Source organism: Nyctereutes procyonoides, unplaced genomic scaffold (assembly GCF_905146905.1).
Source record: "Nyctereutes procyonoides isolate TBG_1078 unplaced genomic scaffold, NYPRO_anot_genome, whole genome shotgun sequence".
Lineage (NCBI taxonomy): Eukaryota > Metazoa > Chordata > Mammalia > Carnivora > Canidae > Nyctereutes > Nyctereutes procyonoides.
The window spans coordinates 16,822,316-16,842,765 of record NW_026575142.1 but is presented as its reverse complement, the minus strand read 5'-3'; the positions used below and the strand labels follow the sequence as shown (position 1 = coordinate 16,842,765).

The window sequence follows — 20,450 nt, the reverse complement described above, 5'->3', positions numbered from 1 at the left end:
GATAGTTCAGTTGGTTAAGTATCTGCCTTCGGCTCAGGTCATGATCCCAGGGTCCTAGGATTAAGCCCCACATCTCACTCCCTGCTCAGCAGAGAGCATGCTTCTCTCTCTTCCTCTGATTCTCCCCTTGCTTGTGCTCTGTCAAATTAATAATCTTTTTTTAAAAAAAGAGAAAGTGAGTATGTGACAGTAATTGTGTTTTTTCAATACATGTCCCAGGGATACGTCCTCCAACCTGTCAGAACCTTCCATGGCTACTTCATGAGTCCTTCATTGTATAAATTCCAGTAGAGTCCCCTGGTGGGATAGCAGCTGGCCCTCACTCTGCATCTGGCATAAAGAGGCTCCACTGCTACAGAAGCTCAGGCAATGACACGAAGACAGTCCAAATTCCCAAAGTTCAAGCGGTCACTATGACAACATTAATTGGGAATTCAAAGACTTAAAAAAACAAAATCACTGTAATTGCTAAAGAGTTCTTTAGATGTCCCCTTAGACTACTTCTATTCAAAAATCAAATTTTTATAGAAGGTCATCTAGGTTACAACACCTAAGTAGCATTATTTTTTATACTCCTTCACTTTAGAGATGAGGAAATTGAGACATTTCCCAACCAAAAAAAAAAAAAAAAGAAAGAAAGAAAAAAGAAAAAGAAAGAAAAGAAAAGAAAAGAAAAGAAAGAAAGAAAGAAGAAAGAAAGAAAGAAAGAAAGAAAGAAAGAAAGAAAGAAAGAAAGAAATTTCCATTAGAGACGTTCCTAAGGGCACAGTAGGTTCACAGCACAGACAAGACTAGTGAAGTCATTGATATTTCCAAAAGATATTACAAGTCACTCACGAATAACAAAAGCTTAAGGGAATTCAGCGAACACAACACTCTTGGAACTGCCACTGCACACCTTGAGGCTGGTCACCTAGGAGTCTCTGACTCATCTTTTCTCCCCTCCTATTTGTGTGAACGTTTCCCACCTGCCCATTCATCTGAAGGCAAACCTGTGCATTTACTCAGAGCCCAACGATGCCCATGGGGCTGCTTTCGAGTTGGTGGAGCCCTTCTCAGAGAGTAACCAGAACTCCCATTTGGCCCCCCTGCCTGGATCGGCCAGGTCAGCTCACCTGTGTTTTTCCTCGCCCTCCCTACACCTCCACAGCGCCTTCCAAACCGCGCCAGCATCTCTGACGAGGCGTCGGGCACTCTGAGACTCTGCAAGGCGACGCCGACGCGGGGCGAGCAGGACCCCAGCCAGTGGAATGTTTGCCGAAGCGCGCAGTCGCTTAGCAACGCCGCCGGAAGTGACGGCAGCCGCGGCCGAGGAACGGCGAACGCGCCGCAGCGGGGCCGTCGGGCTGGGAAAGCGGGACTGCGCCTGCGCGGGAAGTCGTGCGGCGGCGCGCGCGTCGGGTTTCCCGCAGGGGCAGGCTCCGGAACGGGGGGCAGAGCCTGCGGGAGCGGCCCCGGGGACAGGACGGCTGCCGACGCGTGGTCCGGGTCCGTGAGGAGCCCTGGGGGCCCGGCCCGGCGCTCCCGTCCTCGTCCACCGGGCTCCTCACGGGGGATGACCCCCAGCGAGGTGCCTGCGCCTACGTCCGGGGCGGACCCTGCAGGTGTGTGGGAGAGCGAGGCCTGACTCGGTGTGTGCGGCCCACAGACCTGCTCGCGGGGGGGAGCTGGAGGGCAGAGGCCCCCCTTCCGTGGAAACGCCGAGGTTAATGGACAGAGAAATCGGTTTTTAAATACTTTGGTTTCTAAACCATGATCCAGGCTAGATGAAGCTTATATTAAAAAAAAAAAAAAAAACTTGGATATTGTCCCAGAACATTCATGTTAGGATCCTTAAGACGTTTTAAATTGCTTTGTAAATGCATTATAGTAAAATGAAGGTATTTGTGGGACAAGTCAGACCACTGAGAACACAAAAATCTGTTAAAAGTGGATGCAGTCTTGGTTTCAAAAGACCCCCCCCCCTTTCTGACACATCGAAGTACAATTTTTTTTTTTTTTATCAGTTAGTTGGCTAGGGCACCTACACATCAGGCACCAAACTAGAGTCGCTCAAAATGAAAGGAGGTAACGATTTTTAATCACTAAAGTTCTAACACATAGTTGTGCTATTTTTCTTCAGGTTTTCTATCAGATGTTCCACCGTAATAATGCTGGTAAGTATGAAAGGACTAACAAAATATTTGTTGATGTAAGTTAGCTTATGCACATTGGTGAGGTGTTTTTTTTTTTTTTTTGGAAGCATAGTTTTATTTTTATTTTATTCTTAAAAATTATTTTTTTTAGGATTTTTATTTATTTATTCCGGTGCATGGAGCCTGCTTCTCCCTCTGCCTGTGTCTCTGCCTCTCTCTCTCTCTGTGTGTGACTATCATAAATAAATAAAAATTAAAAAAAAAGAAACATTTAAAAAAAGATTTTTATTTATTTATTCCTGAGAGAGGCAGAGACACACGCAGAGGGAGAAGCAGGCTCCACGCAGTGAGCCTGACGTGGGACTCTGGGACTCGATCTCCAGAGTCACGCCCTGGGCTGAAGGCTGGCGCTAAACCGTTGAGCCACTGGGGCTGCCCAGAAACATAGTTTTAAAAGTGTCAAGAGCTCGGGAAGGGCCAGAGATTTTATACTACTTGCACGCTAACAATTTAGCTTGCCACAGTTTTGTGGAAGACGCAGAAATAAATGAAATAGAGCCATGACACTGGACAAAATCTCAGCAGTTTTGCCCCGCTTGCCACCTGGTGATGAAAGGATCAGAAGTCACCTGCACGTGGAGTGTGTTGCAATACTGCACAGGAACCTTGAGCTTAGGGAACCTTAATCTATTCTACTGGACAGTAAGCATGCCTTTCGGGGCTTCTCACTACACGTAGGTTGAGACAATAGCCCAGAGCATAGAGCAGTGAATGGCTTGCTTGTAAAGCATGAAGAACCAATAGAGACCATGGAGAATTACCTTCCAACAAAAATTCACTGGAATTTTAACTAACTAGGTTACAGAAAGTATTGAATCATATAAAATTCAGTCTCAATAATTTGCCAATTTGTCTGATATCATTCGACTTCCAACACCCAGTTCAACTAACCCATGGATGTTTACAGCTAAGTCTAGCTAGAGCTAGTTACTTCTCTCTCTGACTCCACTCCTTTGTTTTATTTTGTTGTGAAGTTAAGGTAGCATTTGCATTTTGATCTGAAACAAGAGTTTAAATTATTCTTTGGAAAAAAAATTATTACAAAATCGGTGTAGAAAAAGAATGCACGGCAATTGAAGCACCCATGATCCTACCACCGTACACAGACATTTTTTAAAACAAAAATGGGATTATACTGTACACACTGTTTAGTGATTTACTTGTATAAGTTGTACTAAAGATCTTAGCTTTTATTGTCTGAATAAATATTCCATTACCCGGCTATCACATATCTTTTTTTTTTTTTAAAAGATTTTATTTGAGAGAAAGCACATGAGCAGGGGGAGGAGCAGTGAGAGAGACATGCTGACTCCCAGTCAAGACCTGAGCCAAAGGCAGACGCTTAGCAGATAGAGCCACACAGGTGTCCCCTAGCCACACTTGAAATACTTCGTTGTCAAGGGCCATTTCTCTCACTGCAGAAAGTTCTATCCGACGGTGCTATGTGAGATCTGACAGGAGGGGGAATTCAGTACCTCACAAATCAGGACACAACAGCAGCTCAGCTGAAAGGTCTCACATTTATTACTGAACCAACCTACTGTATAGAGGCATAGTAACAGAGAAAATCATTCTCTTGCTAAGACATGTCTATTGGCCGGGTAGGAAGGATGTTTCCATATTGATAAGATAGGAACATGTGATGATCTCCATGTGGCTTAAATATGTGTGCCATTTATGTTTGCTATTTCATGATGTGCGATGCTTCCTCACAGACCCAGTTTGGTTCTTCTCCAGTGTCTCCTCTTGGAATTGTACCTGATTTTATTACCAGTTTTCATCCGAATCCCCTGGGGAATAGGACGATTCTGCTTTTGTTTCTTGGCCAGGAATCGCTTGATTCTGAAAGTCTTGTGAGAAGACATGGCGATCACAGTCAACCACACGCCCACATATCTTATTTAACCAGTCCCCAGTTCTTGGATGTCTGTGCAGTTTCCAGTTTTCATTATTGTAAAAAACACAGGTTATGTTTATATATATAAATGTTATGTTTATAGATATATAAAAACATTGCAGAGATGGCAAATATATACTGCTCATGCTTTTGGAGAGAATAATTAATAACTGCTTTTGGAATTTTAACAAACTGGATTCAAAATAGATTCACTTTTTCTTTTTTTTTTTTTTAGATTCATATTCTTTAAACTTTTGTGCACATCCTTAAGTTTTGGAGGCATTTTTATTAAAGTATAGCACTAGGGGGGATCCCTGGGTGGCGCAGCGGTTTGGCGCCTGCCTTTGGCCCAGGGCGCGATCCTGGAGACCCAGGATCGAATCACATGTCGGGCTCCCGGTGCATGGAGCCTGCTTCTCCTTCTGCCTGGGTCTCTGCCTCTCTCTCTCTCTCTCTCTCTCTCTCTCTCTCTGTGACTATCATAAATAAATAAAAAAAATAAAGTATAGCACTAATTTTAAAAGTTTATTGACAATAGAATGTAGTACTTATCTATTATTTAACAAGTAAAAAGGAAAAATGGAACCTGGAAATCTTAACATAATCAGCCTAACACGTGACTTTATCCACCGGATTAAAATGTATATTCATTGTAATCTTTGTTTAATCAAGATTTTGTTTCTCCCATTCCCAATAAGTGCCTTTCTAATGTAAGAGAAAACAGCGTAATTAGAAAACATAAATTTAAATATATCTTAAATACTTTTAATTTTAGGAGTTAAGAAGTCTCCGTTTCTTTGCTCCAAACCAGAAGACTTTGTTTCCTGCATATAGAGTAGGAGTAATGTTGGTTAGAAACTGGCTGGTGTTTAAAGGTGAAGATTGTCTTGACTGTTTAACCTAAGCCCTATTCTGAAGTAAAAATAATTGTCTTGGAAATACTAAGTTGGGTAAGTTTTTTTTTTTTTTTTTTGGTTTTTTTTTTTTTTTTTGGTAAGTATTTTTAATAAAGGTTTATGTTGAATGGTGACAAAAAACTACTAGAAAAAGATCTGAAATTTTAAAAAGTATATTTTCAGATAGAAATTAATACTCAACAGCAGAACTATGTTAACTTCAGGTTTATGATATATCTTATTATTTTGAGGTTAATAAATAGTTCAGGAATTTGGGCAACTTTTGGCTCATTAAGTATCAGCCTGAGACAGTTTTCAACCAGCGAGTTACATTTAAAAATTTTTTTTAATTTTGTATAAATTCATAATACTTGAAAAGCATGTGTAATTTAAAGTGTGCCTAGAGTGCAATACTAATGTGTTTGTCAACTATGCCTTATTGCTATTTGTTACACTGTTTTTAGGACAGTGAATTCTGCACTTAAATTTCTAGGAGCCAGTTGGAATAGCTGGATTAGATAGTTAGAGTACAAGGATCCAGAGTGTCAGAATATTATGTACTGTGTGCCTAAATTCACAAAACAAGAGATATCCTCCTAGGTTAATCTCCAGATAGTCTAAATTGAGAGACATAGAATACTAACTCTTGTATGAGTCAACAAGCTCTGTTCTCCATTTCACCTCCTGGATATCTACTCACCTACTGGATAAACTAACTGACTGAGCCACCCAGATCCCCCTACCTAGTATTTATTTTAAACTGATTAATAGGGACGCCTGGGTGGCTCAGCGGTTGAGGCTCTGCCTCTGGCTCAGGGCATGATCCCCGGGTCCTGGGATCGAGTCCCACATCAGACTGCCTATTAGGAGCCTGCATCTCCCTCTGCCTCTCTCTGTTTATCTCTCATGAATAAATGAATTTAAAAATCTTAAGAAAACAAATAAACTGATTAATAAGTGGGACACCTGGCTGGCTCATTTGGAGGAGCATGAGACTCTTGATTTCAGAGTTGTGAGTGTGAGCCCCATGTTGGGTGTTGAGATTCCAAAAAAATAAATAAACTTAAAAAAAATAAAGTGATTAATAAACTTTAAATGTTTTATTTCTTAGACACTAGAGTATGGTACTTTAAGCCTGAACTTTGGAGTCAAGTGTACCTGAGTCCAAACTCCAGCTTTTCCATTTAACTAATACTTAACCAACTTAACTCATACTTAGGCTTTGGCTTATGTATCTTTAAGATGATGGTAATACTTTCTACTTGATAGGGTTATGAAGTTAAGTGAGATGATGAAATTGTAAAGTTCTTAGTCTAGTGCCTGGTATATTATGATATCTTTAAAAGTGTTAGTTACTCTTTAAAAAAAGATTTTTTTGTTGTTTACACACAGTAATTATAGCTTCTCTTGGGTTTCTTTATAACTGTCTTTTTTACAGATGGATAATTTTTATTCATAGCATCTGTTGACCAGTTTAGTTTTTCTTTTTCTCAAGGAAAAACTAAGGTCATTTATAAGAGGGTCACTTATATTTAATGACCTTCATTATCATTTAATGAAAACAAAGAATTAAGTAATTGTCATATAAGCAATGTGACTTTTCACACATACCCAGATTATTTGGTACTCCAGAGCTGAACTATCTTAGAAAATAAAAATAAATTTGAAAATTGTTAACAAAAGTTACTTATAGTCTGGAAGGATGGAACTGGTGCCAAGTTTAAGTAATTTGTTTAGAATTTCAAATACACCATAAGCAACCATTTAGTTGTAACACTGGCATTAATGATTTCAAGCTAAATACCTTTTTAGGAAGATTATTCAAATTTTGTAAGATTTCATAGTGTTAAATTTGGTAGAATTTAGGTCAGTATACAGAGGATTTATTTTATATTATACATAGCCTGTTAGTTTATATGTGGATTATTGTAAATATTTTAAACTAATAAATTTGTGATTGATAATTTAAAGAAAATAATGATTAGCCAGGCTACTTTTTTCTGTCATGTTTTATAATTTTTCTAAATTAGACTGTAAGGGAATAATTATTTCACTCTCATTGGCTTAATCTGTAGTTTAATTCTGAGTGTTCGAAGAATCATCCTCACAGGAACACAGTAATACTGTGAATATCCTTTTGGATATTCTATTTCCATTTATTTAAAATACTCAAATATGAATTTTGCTTCTTAGGAAAAAGTAATTAAATGGTGGTCTTAAATGCTTAATCATTTTAACTTTTTTAGATTAGGCCTTTATTTTAGCAGATTAACACTCAGCAATGTTTGTTAAATAAGTGTAATAGCTAGATATGTAAAACAGTATGTTTAGGAAACAATATTTCTTCTTTTTCAGGGTAACCCAGATTTGCTTTTGGAACCATGAAAATTTTGCTCGTTTTTGACTTTGACAATACAATCATAGATGATAATAGTGACACCTGGATTATACAGTGTGCTCCAGAGAAAAAGCTTCCTATTGAACTACAAAATTCTTATAAGAAAGGATTTTGGACAGAATTTATGGGCAGAGTCTTTAAGTATTTGGGAGATAGAGGTGTAAGAGAAGATGAAATGAAAAGAGCAGTGACATCAATGCCTTTCACTCTAGGGATGGTGGAACTTTTGAACTTTATAAGAAGGAACAAGGATAAATTTGACTGCATCATTATTTCAGATTCAAATTCAGTCTTCATAGATTGGGTTTTAGAAGCTACCAGTTTTCATGATGTGTTTGATAAAGTGTTTACAAATCCCGCAGCTTTTGATAGCAGTGGTCATCTCACTGTGGAAAATTATCATGCTCATTCTTGCAACAGGTGCCCAAAAAACCTTTGCAAAAATGTAGTTTTGGTAGAATTTGTAGATAAGCAGTTACAACAGGGAATAGATTATACACGAATTGTTTATATAGGTGATGGTGGAAATGATGTCTGCCCAGTAACTTTTTTGAAGAAGAATGATGTTGCCATGCCACGGAAAGGTTATACTTTACAGAAAACTCTTTCCAGAATGTCTCAAAATCTTGAACCTATGGAATCTTCTGTTATAGTTTGGTCCTCAGGTGTTGAAATAATTTCTCATTTACAATTTCTAATAAATGAGTAACATGCCAACAAGGAGTAATATGGTGTGTATAGGTTAAGGTTAGGTACAGCAACATAAAACTAAAACCCCAAATGCCAGTGGATTTTTTTTTTTAAGTTGTTTTATTTTTCCCCCTCTCACTTAAAAGAATTTCAGAGGTAAGTATCACAAGGCTGCTGTGGTGCTCTAGCAACCTCAGCACTTGGCTTCTATCTCACATTCCAAGATTGCTGCTCAAGCTCTTTCCCTTACATCAACACTAGCCAGCAAAGGAGAGGGCAGTAAGTGAGAAGTTTGCACCCTCACTTAATTTTCTTTGGCTAAGGCTTAGTCATGGTCACCCCATCTAATGGTGAGGAAGGATGAAAAATACAATTTTTATTCCAGATGATCATATGCCTGGGGAAAAATTGAGGGGAAAAGGAGTACTGGATTGAGGTGGGTGCAATTAGTGCCTCTGCCAAATGTGGTTGATAGATTGTATTTTTGAATTTATTCCCAGAGAGTAGTCATATATTATACTTTCTTAGATGCTTATTTCAAAAGCATATCTAGTAGTTACAGATCTTAAAAACAAACCTGATACTTTATTCACATAAGAATAAAAGATTCCCCAATATATATAATGTCCTATTTTCAAATAGGTATTTTTTTTAAAGATTTATTTATATTTATTTGAGAGAGAGCATGAACAGGGGAAGAACAGAGAAAGAATCCTTGAGCAGATTACCCACTTAGTGCCAATCAGGACCCTGACATCATGACCTGAGCCAAAACCAAGAGTCAGTCACTCAACCAACTGAGCCACCCAGGCACCCCCTAAGTCAGGATTTTATAGATAGGGATGAAGTATCTATCTCTGAAGTTTTTGTGATTTTCCTTTTTGAAATGAAGTAACAGCATTCTTCAAATATTTTAAATTTATGTCAGCATCACAGACTATAATCCCAGTATCCTAGTTTAGTCAGTATGTTATTTCTATTTAGCAACATAGGGCTTGAACTCACAACTCTAAGATTGAGACCTGATCTCAGCGATCAAGAGTCAGAGCTTAACTGAGCCAAACAGGAGCCCCATTTTGTTGTTGTTTTTCTTTTTATTCAATTGAAGTTTAGTTGATACTGGGTTACATTAGTTTCGGGTGTACAACATAGTGATTGGACAAGTTTATATCTTACGTGTTTATACATTATGCTGTGTTCACCACAAGTGTAACTCCCATCTGTCACTATGCAAGGCTGTTACAGTACTGTTGACTATGTTCCCTATGCTGTACCTTTCATCCTGCGACTTAACTCATTCCATTACTGGAAGCCTGTATCTCCCACTCCTCTTCACCCGTTTCCCTTTCCCTCCACCGTCCACCCCTCTGGCAACCATGGGTTTATTCTCTATATGGGTGTCTTTCTGCTTTCTTTGTTTTATTTTTCAGACTACACATATAAGTGAAATCATATGTTATATGTCTTTCCCTGACTTATTTCACTTAGCTTAATGTCCTCTAGATCCACCCATGTTGTTGCACATGGCAAGCTCTCATTCTTTTTTTGTGGCTGAGTAATATTCCAGTGTGTGTATACACATCATTTCTTCTTTAAGCATTCATCCATGATAGACACTTAGGTTGCTTCTGTCTTCTGGCTATTATAAATAATACTGCAATAAACACTGGGATGCATATATCTTTTCGAATTAGTGTTTCTGTTTTCCTTTGGTAAATACCCCATAGTGGAATTACTAGATCATACAGTATTTGTATTTTTTTTAATTGAATCTCCATACTGTTTTCCATGGTGGCTGTGCCAATTTACATTCCCACCAGCAGTACATGAGGGTTCCTTTTTCCTCATACTCTTGCCAACACTTATTATTTATCTTTTTGTTACTAGCCATTCTGACAGGTGTAAGATAGTATCTCACTGTGCTTTTGATTTGCATTTCCCTGATAATTAGTGGTATTCAGCATCTTTTCATGTGTCTCTGGCCATCTATGTATCTTTTTTGGAAAAATGTTGATTCAGGTCCTCTGCACATTTTTCATTTTTGCCCATTTTTTAAATTAGATCTTTGCTTTGGTGTTGACTTGTAAAAGTTCCTTATATATGTTGGATATTAACCCCTTATTGGATATATCATTTGTAAATATATTTTCCCATTTATAGTAGTTTGACTTTTTGTTTTGTTGATGGTTCTCTTTGCTGTGCAAAAACTTTTTAAAATTTTGATGTAGTCCTAATAGTTTTTGTTTTTGTCTCCTTTGCCTAAGGAGATATATCAGGAAAAATGTTTCTAAGGCCAATGTCAAAGAGATTACTGCCCATGTTTTCTTCTAGGGCTTTTATGGGTTCAAGTCTCACATTTAGATCTTTAATCCATTTTGAATTTATTTTTGTGTATGGTGTAAAAATCTGGTTTTATTCTTTTGCACATAGCTGTCCAGTTTTCCCAGCACCATTTTAAAAATTATTTTTAACTATGAGCCATTTCTTTTTTTTGCTTTTTTCTTCTTTCTTTCTTTTCTTTCTTTTCTTTCTTTTTCTTTTTTTTGAGAGAGAGGGAGTGGGGAGGGGCAGAGGGAGAGGGAGTCCCAAGCAGCCTCCACACCTGGAGTGGTTCTCAGTGTGGAACTGGATCTCATGATCATGAGATCATGATCTGAGCCAAAATCAAGAGTCAGACACTTAACTGACTCAGCCACCCAGGCACCCCTTCCTAGCACCATTTATTAAAGAGACTCTTTCTCATTGTATGTTTGCCTCTTTTATTGTAGGTTAATTGGGCGCATAAACTAGGTTTATTTCTGCGTTCTGTTCTGTTCCATTGATCTGTGTGTCTATTTTTGTGCCAGTACCATACTGTTTTGATTATTATAGCTCTATAGTATATCCTGAAATCTGGGATTGTGATACTTTTACCTTTGTTCTTTCTCAAGATTAGCAATGCAGACTTGAGTGATACAATATATAACAGTAGGAATACTCAACATTTACAAGACTATTTCATATGAGTATATTGTAAAACATGTTTCATACATAAAACATCAACTGCTCTGAAAATTTTATAATTCTATGCTAATTTCTAGGCTCTCATTTTTTAGGCATGAGTTTCCATTATGTATTGATAGAATTTTCTTTTCATTACAGAAAGCACCAAAAACAGATTTTCCATATAATTTAGTGGGGAAAATTGGTACCATCTATTTTTTTAGGCTAAAAAAAGTAAATCTTTGTTTAAATCTTTGTTTCACTGTAATTAATAAATTAGATGACATTGAAAGACATTTATTTTTAGGTATTGAGTAAGGAAATGAAATGAGATTATCTAGGCTATTTAGAGCTCCCAGGTGCTTGGCAGAAGAAATAGGTCTGATTTTCCTCAAGAGGAAATTAATATCCTGAGTGTGGAGGACGGACTCTAAGGTGGCCCCCATCATGATCCCTATATTCTGGTATTCTGTGTGTGTAGGGGGTGACCTATGATTTGCTTCTAATCAATGGAATACCACAAGGATGATGGGATGTATGTGATAAGGTTACATGATTACATTACATCAGATTGTAATGCTCATCTTGTTAAGGAATTCTCTCCTTTTATTTCTTAAAGATTTATTTATTTATTTGAGAGAGAGAGCATGTGCACAAGCGGGGGAAGGAACAGAGAGAATCGCAAACACTACATATTGAGCCTGGAGCCCAATGTGAGGCTTAATCTCATCACCCTGAGATCCTGATCTGAGCCAAAACCAAGAGTCTAAGGTTTAACTAACTGAGCCTCTTGGGTACCACTATTTTTTAATTATTATTTTTTAATTCTCTTACTCTTAAAGAAGCAAGCTGCTGTGTTGTGAATAGGACTTCAGAGAGGGCCACATGGCAAGCAGTTGAGAGTGGCCCCTGGCTAACAGCAAAAAGTAGGCCCATAGTTCAATAGTCCTTAAGGAACTGCATGCTACAACTATGTGATCTTGAAAGTGGATCCCTTCCTACTGGAACCTCAGCTGAGATTACAGCTCTGGATGACACCTTGATTGGCTTTGTGAGATCCTGGAACAGAAGACCAGTGGAGCTGTGTTTGGACTCATGACCCACAGAGCCTATGAGATAATAAATGTTTGTTGTTTTGAGGTGCTAAATTTGTGGTAATTCTGTTATACAGCCATAGAAAATTAATGCAGTAAGCCTCAAATCTATAAATAATTTTGCAAGTACCTTGTAGGGCATACAATAAAAAGTAGCCACACCAAAAGACATGAATGATAACCAGTAGAAGCTTCCGTTTAAATAGATCTGCAGGACCACTAGATATTATTTTCAGACATACACTAAACTTTTGAGAATTTTGACAGAACTGAAAATTACATAATATGGAAATACTAGAGCTGAAAATTAACATGACCGAAATTAGAATCTTGGTGAATGGATTTGACAGCAGAACAGGCACAGCTGAAGAGAGAGTTAGTGAATGAGCACAAGTTAGAAGAAAACATCCAGAATGATGTGGAGAAAAACAAAACTATGAAAATAGTTAAGAAACATGGAAGAGAAGTTAAGAAATATGGAAGATAAAGTCTAACAGGAAATTGGTGTCCCAGAAGAAGAGGAGAAAGAACATGAAACATACAGTGTTTTAAAAGATAATGATGGAGAACTTTACAAAATTGATAAGCAGCATTGAAACAAATTCAAGAGTCTTTACGAACCCCAAACAGGATAGATAAAAGGAAAAACCACATGGAATCACACCACTGTAAAACTACGGATAACCAAAGACAGAAAAAGCGTAAAATAATCAGAGGAGAAAAAAGACATTGAAAGGAGCAACAGTTCTACTAAAACCTGGCATTCTTTCTTTCTTAAATGTTTGATACAATTCAACAGTGAAACCATCCAGGCCTGGAGTTTTCTTTGTTGGCAGGTCTTTAACTACTTACCCAATTTCTTTCATAGATGCGCAACTATTCAGGTTGTGTCATTTTTCTTGAGTAAATTTTTTTTAAATTTTATTTATTCATGAGACACAGGCAGAGGGAGAAGCAGCCTCCATGCAGGGAGCCCAAGGTCTCCAGGATCTCCAGCCCAAGCCGGGGTCTCCAGGATCACGCCCTGGACTGAAGGCGGCGCTAAACCACTAAGCCACCCAGGATCCCTTTCTTGAGTAAATTTTGGTCATCTGTTGACTATATCTATTGCTGCATAGCAAATTATGTCAGAATTTAATAGCTTAAAAGTAAGCATTATCTCACAGTTTCTGTGGGTCAGGAATTCAGGAGCACTTAACTGGGTTGTTCAGGATCTTTAATGGGTCAACATGTCAGCTAGGGTTGTAGTCATGAAAGTACCACTATGGCTGGAGGACCTGCCTTCAAGGTGGCTTGCTCACATGGCTTTTGGCAGGAGGCTGCAGTCCTCACGGCTTGTTGTCAGGAATTCTCAATTTATTGCTGGTTGTTGGCAAAAAGCCTCAATTTCCAACCACTTGGACCTTTCCAAAGAACTGCTTGAGTGTCCCAAAGACTTGGTTTTCTGCCAAGTGAGTGATCCAAGAGAGAGGGCAGGAAGGAAACCACTATGCCTTTGTGACCTAGTCTCAGAAGCCAAACACTATCAATTCTAATTATTAAAACAGAACACTAAGTTAAGCCCACATTCACAGGGAGGGGAATTAGACTCCACCTTTGGAGAGGGAGTTAAAGAATGTTGGGTATACTTTAAAACCACAGTAGTTTCTCTCAAGGGCTTTACTTCTTGTAATTTGTGAAACTCAGGGACAAATCGTTTTTTGTAATGTTCCCTTATTAACCTTTTAATTTTTTAAAAAGATTTTATTTATTCATGAGAGAGAGAGAGAGAGAGAGAGGCAGAGGGAGAAACAGGCTCCATGCAGGGAGCCTGATATGGGACTCGATCCCAGGACTCCAGGATCACACCCTGGGCTGAAGGCAGGTGCTAAACCGCTGAGCCACCCGGGAATCCCTAACCTTTTAAAGTGAACATATGTGTACCTATTATTTAGATTTTACCATTAACATTTAATTCTGCTTGTTTTTTTACATATCTATACATCCCTCTATCTAGCTATCTTTTTTTTTCTTTTGCCTTTTTAACATAAGCACCGTTCTTCCCTTTGATTTTTTTGTTCCCCAATATATCAAACCCAGGGCTTATGTGGATCTGACTGGAATTCAAACAATATTCACTAGATGCCTGTGGCACCTCTCCCACCAGATTGTGACCCCAGAATGTCTCTAAATATTGCCAAATGTCTCCTGGAGAATAAAGCAATTCTTGCTGAAGAACTACTTACTTAATGCTTAAAAGTCAGTATCTTTTATTTGTGGATTAAGTGAGGATATAACAATTGTACAAGCTAAATATTGCTACTCTTAAAGCCACAGATCCAAAATATTTTCCCCATATAAAAATTTCTTCATCACCAAGTCCATAGCCTTGTTACAGCACATCCACCACCATCTAAGTGTTTAATAATTTTGTTTTTTTACCTAAGCTTCATGTCCAATGTGGAGCCCAATGAGGGGCTTGAACACATGACCCTAAGATAAAGACCTGAGATCAAGAGTCGGATGCTCAACTGACTAAGGTATCCAGGCACCCCTAATAAATATTTTTGATGCCTAATTCAGTCACTTCCTTAGTATGTTAATTCAGTCACTTCTTCCTTAGTCACTTCCTTCCTTTTTTTTGGGGGGGGGGAGATTTCTTTTCCTACCCAAGTATTATATGTATTATGGCACATGTCTATTAGTTTAAATCTGCTTTTGTAGCACAAGTGTAGTCTTTTGTAGTGCAAGTTATAATTACATCTTTATTCTACCTTCATGTTTCTCTGATATGCCTACATATTTTTCACAATTTTTTAAAGATTTTTTTAAATTTTTCTTTAAAGATTTTATTCATTTACTCATGAGAGACAGAGAGAGAGAGAAGCAGAGACACAGGTGAGGGAGAAGCAGGCTCCATGCAAGGAGCCTGATGTGGGATTAGATCCCGGGACTCCAGGATCATGCCCTGGGCCGAAGGCAGGGGCTAAACTGCTGAGCCACCCAAGGATCCCTTTAAGATTTATTTTCTTATTGTTAGATAGAGAGGGGGAGGTGAGCAGATTCTCCCCTTAGGCAGGGAGCCCAATGTAGGACTTGATCCCAGGACACTGAGATCATGACCTGAGCCAAAACCAAGAGTCAGAAGCTCAACCATCTGAGCCACCCAGGCGCCCCTGATATACCTATTGATATGCTTTTACAGCATTTTAATTTTTAGCTCCTGATTTATACTACCCCTGCAAAAGAGTTGGAAAAGATTTTTTTACAGTCTCATAAGCTGCTTCCAGGGACAGCTGATATATCAGTAAGGCAACTGCATGGAGGCACCAGATGGGGTGGAGTAGCTCTGATAATAGTGTGGGATTAGAATGTATAGCCACTTCTTACCCCTATAGTCAGATATGCTCTTTTACAGAAGAGTCCTCTACTGATACAATAACCACACAACACATCTTCAGATGAGACTAATTGTGGGAAATGTATAAACAATAATTGACTAAATTCTTTTACCTAATAACCTATCATTTTGTGCACTCTATTTGATTTCTTTTTTTAGGTGGACAGTGTGATAGTCCTGTTGTAGACAGATTTTTCAATGTGCTCTGTAAGGGCTCATGGAATAATCTAGGGCAAAAGCTAAATCTACCCTACTTGTTTATGTCATATAAACTGATGTCCGTATGATGACTGTTCAAATGGAAACAAAATATTAACATAGATGTTTCCTTTTTTTAAAACTTCTTTTTTTTTAATTTATTTATGATAGTCACACAGAGAGGGGGGGGCAGAGATACAGGCAGAGGGAGAAGCAGGCTCCATGCACCGGGAGCCCGACGTGGGATTCGATCCCGGGTCTCCAGGATCGCACCCTGGGCCAAAGGCAGGCGCCAAACCGCTGCGCCACCCAGGGATCCCACATAGATGTTTCCTAACACAAATTCTTAGAGAGTCCCATTGTTTATGGAAAATATTTCTTAGTAAAAAATTAGTTTGTCTTATGTATTTAAATAATAAAATGTCATTTGTGTATCTAAACAACTAGTAAATAATATTTACAATTAAACTAAATATTGTTTACCTCATAAGATTTTTATAATCAGTGCAAAATGGAAACCTTGATCATTCACATTTTTTTTAAAGATTTTATTTATTTATTCATGAGAGATACACAGAGAGAGAGAGACAGGCAGAGGGAGAAGCAGGCTCCATGCAGGGAACCTGACATCGGACTCGATCCTAGGTCTCCAGGATCATGCCCTGGGCTGAAGGCGGCACTAAACCACTGAGCCACCCCGGCTACCCGATCATTCACATTTTTTAAAAATTATTTATTTTAGAGAGAAAGAGCACAAGCGGGGGTGGGAGGGGGGGCAGAAAGAAAGGGAGAGAGGAAGAGCAGAGCACAGAGCCCAATGTGGGCCTTGATCTCATGACCCTGAGATCATGACCTGAGCCAAAATCAAGAGTTGGACTCAACCACCCAGTTGCCCCTCGTTCACATTTTTCCAACTATTTAGTCATTTTCTGGATTATGTCATATATGAAAATTACAATTCTTTTCACAAGTTGATCTAAACAATATTTTCTTCTCCTCAGTTCAAGGTGAAAGTATGTTTCTTCAGGGATCTATTAACAACCTAGCTCTTGTCACACTTAAATCTAGAAAATCCTATTGCACAATTTTGGAAGCTAAAAATACTTCACTCAACAAATTTTTTTGGCACCTACTATGTCCAAACAAAACAAAAACCTGTGGAAGTATAGGACTATCTCTTACAGAGAAAGATACCTTTCCAAGAATTTACAATTTTATTGTAATGTACAATACCAAAGTATGCTTCATAATGCATCTTAGTAATTAGCATAAACTGAAAGTACTTAGATTAAGGAATGACTGAATGACCATATAGCACAGTGTTTTGCACTCCATCAATTGATTAATTTTGGTGGAAGCTTTATGAAGGCAGTAGACTGATCCACACCTTAAAAAATGGAAAGAAGGAGCACCTGGCTGGCTCCGTTGGTAGAGCATATGGCCCTTGATCTTGGGGTCATGTGTTCAAGCCCCAGGTTGGACATAAAGATTACTTTTAAAACAGAAAGGGGCCAGCCCTGGTGGCACAACAGTTTAGCGCCGCCTGCAGCCTAGGGCGTGATCCTGGAGACCTTGGATCGAGTCCCACATCAGGCTCTCTGCATGGAGCCTGCTTCTCCCTCTGCCTGTGTCTCTGCCTCTCTCTGTGTGTGTGTGTCTCTATGAATAAATAAATAAATAATCTTTAAAAAAAAAACATAGAAAGGGTTTGGAGAGATGGAAAGGATAGAGCTTCCCAGATGAAGGGAATAACTTGAACCAAGATGGGAGTGAGCATAGCATATTCACAAGGCAGTGATGAAGTAGCTGGCCTAATAGTTAAAAAGTTTAAACTGGGGAGTAGTGGAATCAATTTTGTAAGTGGGATTTGGCCAATTTATGGAAGGCTTGAAAGCTAACCACTGGAATTTGAATTTTTTTCTGTGAGGCTCTCAAGAGTAAGCAAAGGGAAGTGGTGTTTGGGGAGGATGAAAGGTCTTGTACAGCTTGGGAGGAAACAGGAGAGATGACACAGGCAAGTCTTGCTGTAAGCTAAGTGAGAAATGACAACAACCTGATAGAATTAAAATGAAGGTATAAATCAGATGCTTTGAATTTGAAAATAAAAAAATGTCAAACCTTTTAGACCATATGCTAATCCCCACTACTGCGGATTAAGTCACTTACGTAATTTCCTAGAGAACTATGGGCCCTTGAGCCAAGTTTTATTATTTTTTTAAAGATTTTAATTTATTTATTCATGAGAGACACAGAGAAAGGCAGAGACACAGGCAGAGAGAGAAGCAGGCTCCATGCAGGGAACCCGCCGTGGGACTCGGTCCCAGATCCCCAGGACCACGCCCTGGGCTGAAGGCAGTGCTAAACTGCTGAGCTACCCGGGCTGCCCAGAGCCAAGTTTTAAAACAAAACTCTGAAAGTCTTTCTTTAAATCCAGCCATGTTTTCATTTATAGGACAGATATTTATCGAGCACCTGTTACATGCAGACATTATTCTAAAACTACAGAAATGAATTAGAGATAACTATGAACAGACAAAAATCAGTGCTTTCATGGAGCTTACATTCTAGTGTGAGAAATCACACATTAATCTGATAAATAAGCAAATACAGGGGCACCTGGGTGGCTCAGTGGTTAAGCATCTGCCTTTGGCCCAGGTCAGACTCCCAGAGTCCTTGGGTCCAGCCTTGCATGGGGCTGCTTGCTCAGTAGAGAGCCTGCTCCTTTTCCTTCTGCTGCTCCCCCCTTCTTGTGCTCTCTGTTACTCTCTCTCTGTGTCAAATAAATTTTTAAAAAATAAGCAAATATATATAATTTTATAGATGGTAATAAGCACTATGGTTTAAAATAAAGCCAGCAAAGGGGATAGGGAATAGCAAGTGAAGTAGGAGACCATTTTAAATAGGTTGGTAGAAGAAGGCCTCACTTGAGAAGTTGATATTTGGGTAAAAACCTGATGGAGGTAAGTGAGAAGATCATGTAGCAGTAGCTAGGAAAAGCAGCTGTAGGCAAAAGAGCGAGCCAGTAGTGAGGACAGAAGCAATGCTGTTCCTAGTGAAGGCAGAAAGCACAGTTGGGTGTGGGGTCCAGAAGGCCATTATAAGTAATTTGGCTTTTACTAAATGAGGCTGTAATTGGAGAGCTTTAATCTCTGATTTATTTAAGAGTATCAGTTTGTCTTGGTTTATTTGAGCCAATGCTCTTTTTTTTTTTTCCTAGTTACAGAATTGGGTTTCTGTTGCGTGTAATTGAAAAAGTTTCTAGTTTATTATACTCTATCGTCTATTAATTTTATCTGGAATTTACCTTTAATGGTGGCACCAAAAACATATTCCCAATAAACTGCTTTTAAGTGACTCTCCACCACAAAGTGGTAGACTAGTTCCTGTTTTGAGTCTTTCATAAGTTTTTTGAACAAGTACCCCCAAACAACTGAAAAATTAAGTACTCACTTCCACATTTTCAGACTGATTTTGAAAACTTTTCATCATAAGTTTAAACATTTGCTAAGCTTGTGATTTCTTTTTTTTTTTTTTTTAGATTTTATTTATTTATTTTGAGAGTGTGCGAGCAGGGGGAGGGGCAGATGGAGAGAAAATCTGACTCCGCTAGGAGTGCAGAGCCTAACACAGGGCTGGATCCCATGACCCCAAAATCACCACCTGAGTCAAAATCGTGTTGGCCATTCAACCAACTGAGCCACCTAAGCACTCCCCAAGGCTGTGATTTCTAATATAAAGAATGACTTTTTAAAAATTTTAAGTAATCTCTATACCCAACAGAGGGCTGGAACCCACACCCTGAGCTCAAGTCACGCACTCCACTGGCTGAGCCAGCCAGATGCTCCATGAATGACTTTTTAATAAGAGTTTAAATAACTTTTAAATCTATTTAGTGAAAGCTATCTATAGTAATTTGAAACCTACCATCATTCATTTAAAAATACATAAACAAGGGTGCCTGGCTGGCTCAGTCAGCGGAGCATGCAACTCTTGATCTCGGGATTGTGGGTTTGAACCCCAGGCTGGCTATAGAAATTACTAAAAAATAAAATCGTAAAAAATATATATAAATAAGTTCTTTAACTGTGATTTTTACCTTTTTTATTGAAGTATAGTTGACATACAATGTTACATTAGTTTCAGGCATACAACATAGGGATTGGACAAGTTTATACAATCTCATACATTGTGCCATGCTTAGCACAAATGTAGCTACCATCTGTCAACATACAACCCTATTACAATATCATTGACTATATTCCCTTGCTGTAACTTTTATTCAATATCAGACAATTTTCAAGCTTGTTCTTTTTTCTTCTGGAGCCCATATTTCTGTTCTACTTCTCCCAGAAAATGTCCTACTGAAAATACAGGCAGTCTTCATTTTACAGAGTGTTATAGGAACATAAAAATGACTATGCAAGATTACTGTGCAAAGGAATGTTAATAATTAGTGGGAAATATTTTAATTTCTTGTCACTTTTAATTTTTTTTTTTTTTTTTTTTTAGATTTTATTTGACACAAAAAGAGAGAGTGCAAGTTAGGGGAGCGGCAGGCTGAGGGAGAGGGAGAAGCAGGCTCCCCACCAAGCAAGGAGCCCAATGCCATGCTCAATCTCAGGACCCTGGGATCATGACTAGAACTGAAGGCAGAGGCTTAACCGACTGAGCCACTCAGGGGCCCCGACATTTTTTTTTTTTTTTAATTCATGAGAGACACA

At 38.6% G+C, this 20,450-nt stretch overlaps 3 protein-coding genes across 3 annotated transcripts in view; 1 reads left to right on the top strand and 2 right to left on the bottom strand.

The window, feature by feature from the left end:
• The window catches only part of CFAP210 (cilia and flagella associated protein 210), a 41,256-nt gene extending 37,654 nt beyond the window's left edge, over positions 1-3,602 (bottom strand). Inside the window, exons 1-2 of the mRNA XM_055307749.1 lie at positions 3,576-3,602; positions 1,116-1,686 (exon numbers count right to left, since the gene is read on the bottom strand). Of these exons, the coding sequence (XP_055163724.1) occupies positions 1,116-1,686; positions 3,576-3,602 (598 nt within the window). The remainder of the gene's footprint in view (positions 1-1,115; positions 1,687-3,575) is intronic.
• PHOSPHO2 (phosphatase, orphan 2) lies at positions 1,363-11,645 on the top strand. The gene is made up of 4 exons (XM_055307938.1): positions 1,363-1,604; positions 2,123-2,156; positions 4,868-5,042; positions 7,344-11,645. The coding sequence occupies exon 4, from the start codon at positions 7,370-7,372 to the stop codon at positions 8,093-8,095; it is 726 nt and encodes a 241-aa protein (XP_055163913.1). The 5' UTR covers positions 1,363-1,604; positions 2,123-2,156; positions 4,868-5,042; positions 7,344-7,369; the 3' UTR covers positions 8,096-11,645.
• On the bottom strand, positions 2,443-4,477 carry LOC129498552 (60S ribosomal protein L39-like). The gene has a single exon (XM_055307939.1). The coding sequence runs from the start codon at positions 4,058-4,060 to the stop codon at positions 3,905-3,907; it is 156 nt and encodes a 51-aa protein (XP_055163914.1). The 5' UTR covers positions 4,061-4,477; the 3' UTR covers positions 2,443-3,904.
• Positions 11,646-20,450: the final 8,805 nt, after the last annotated feature.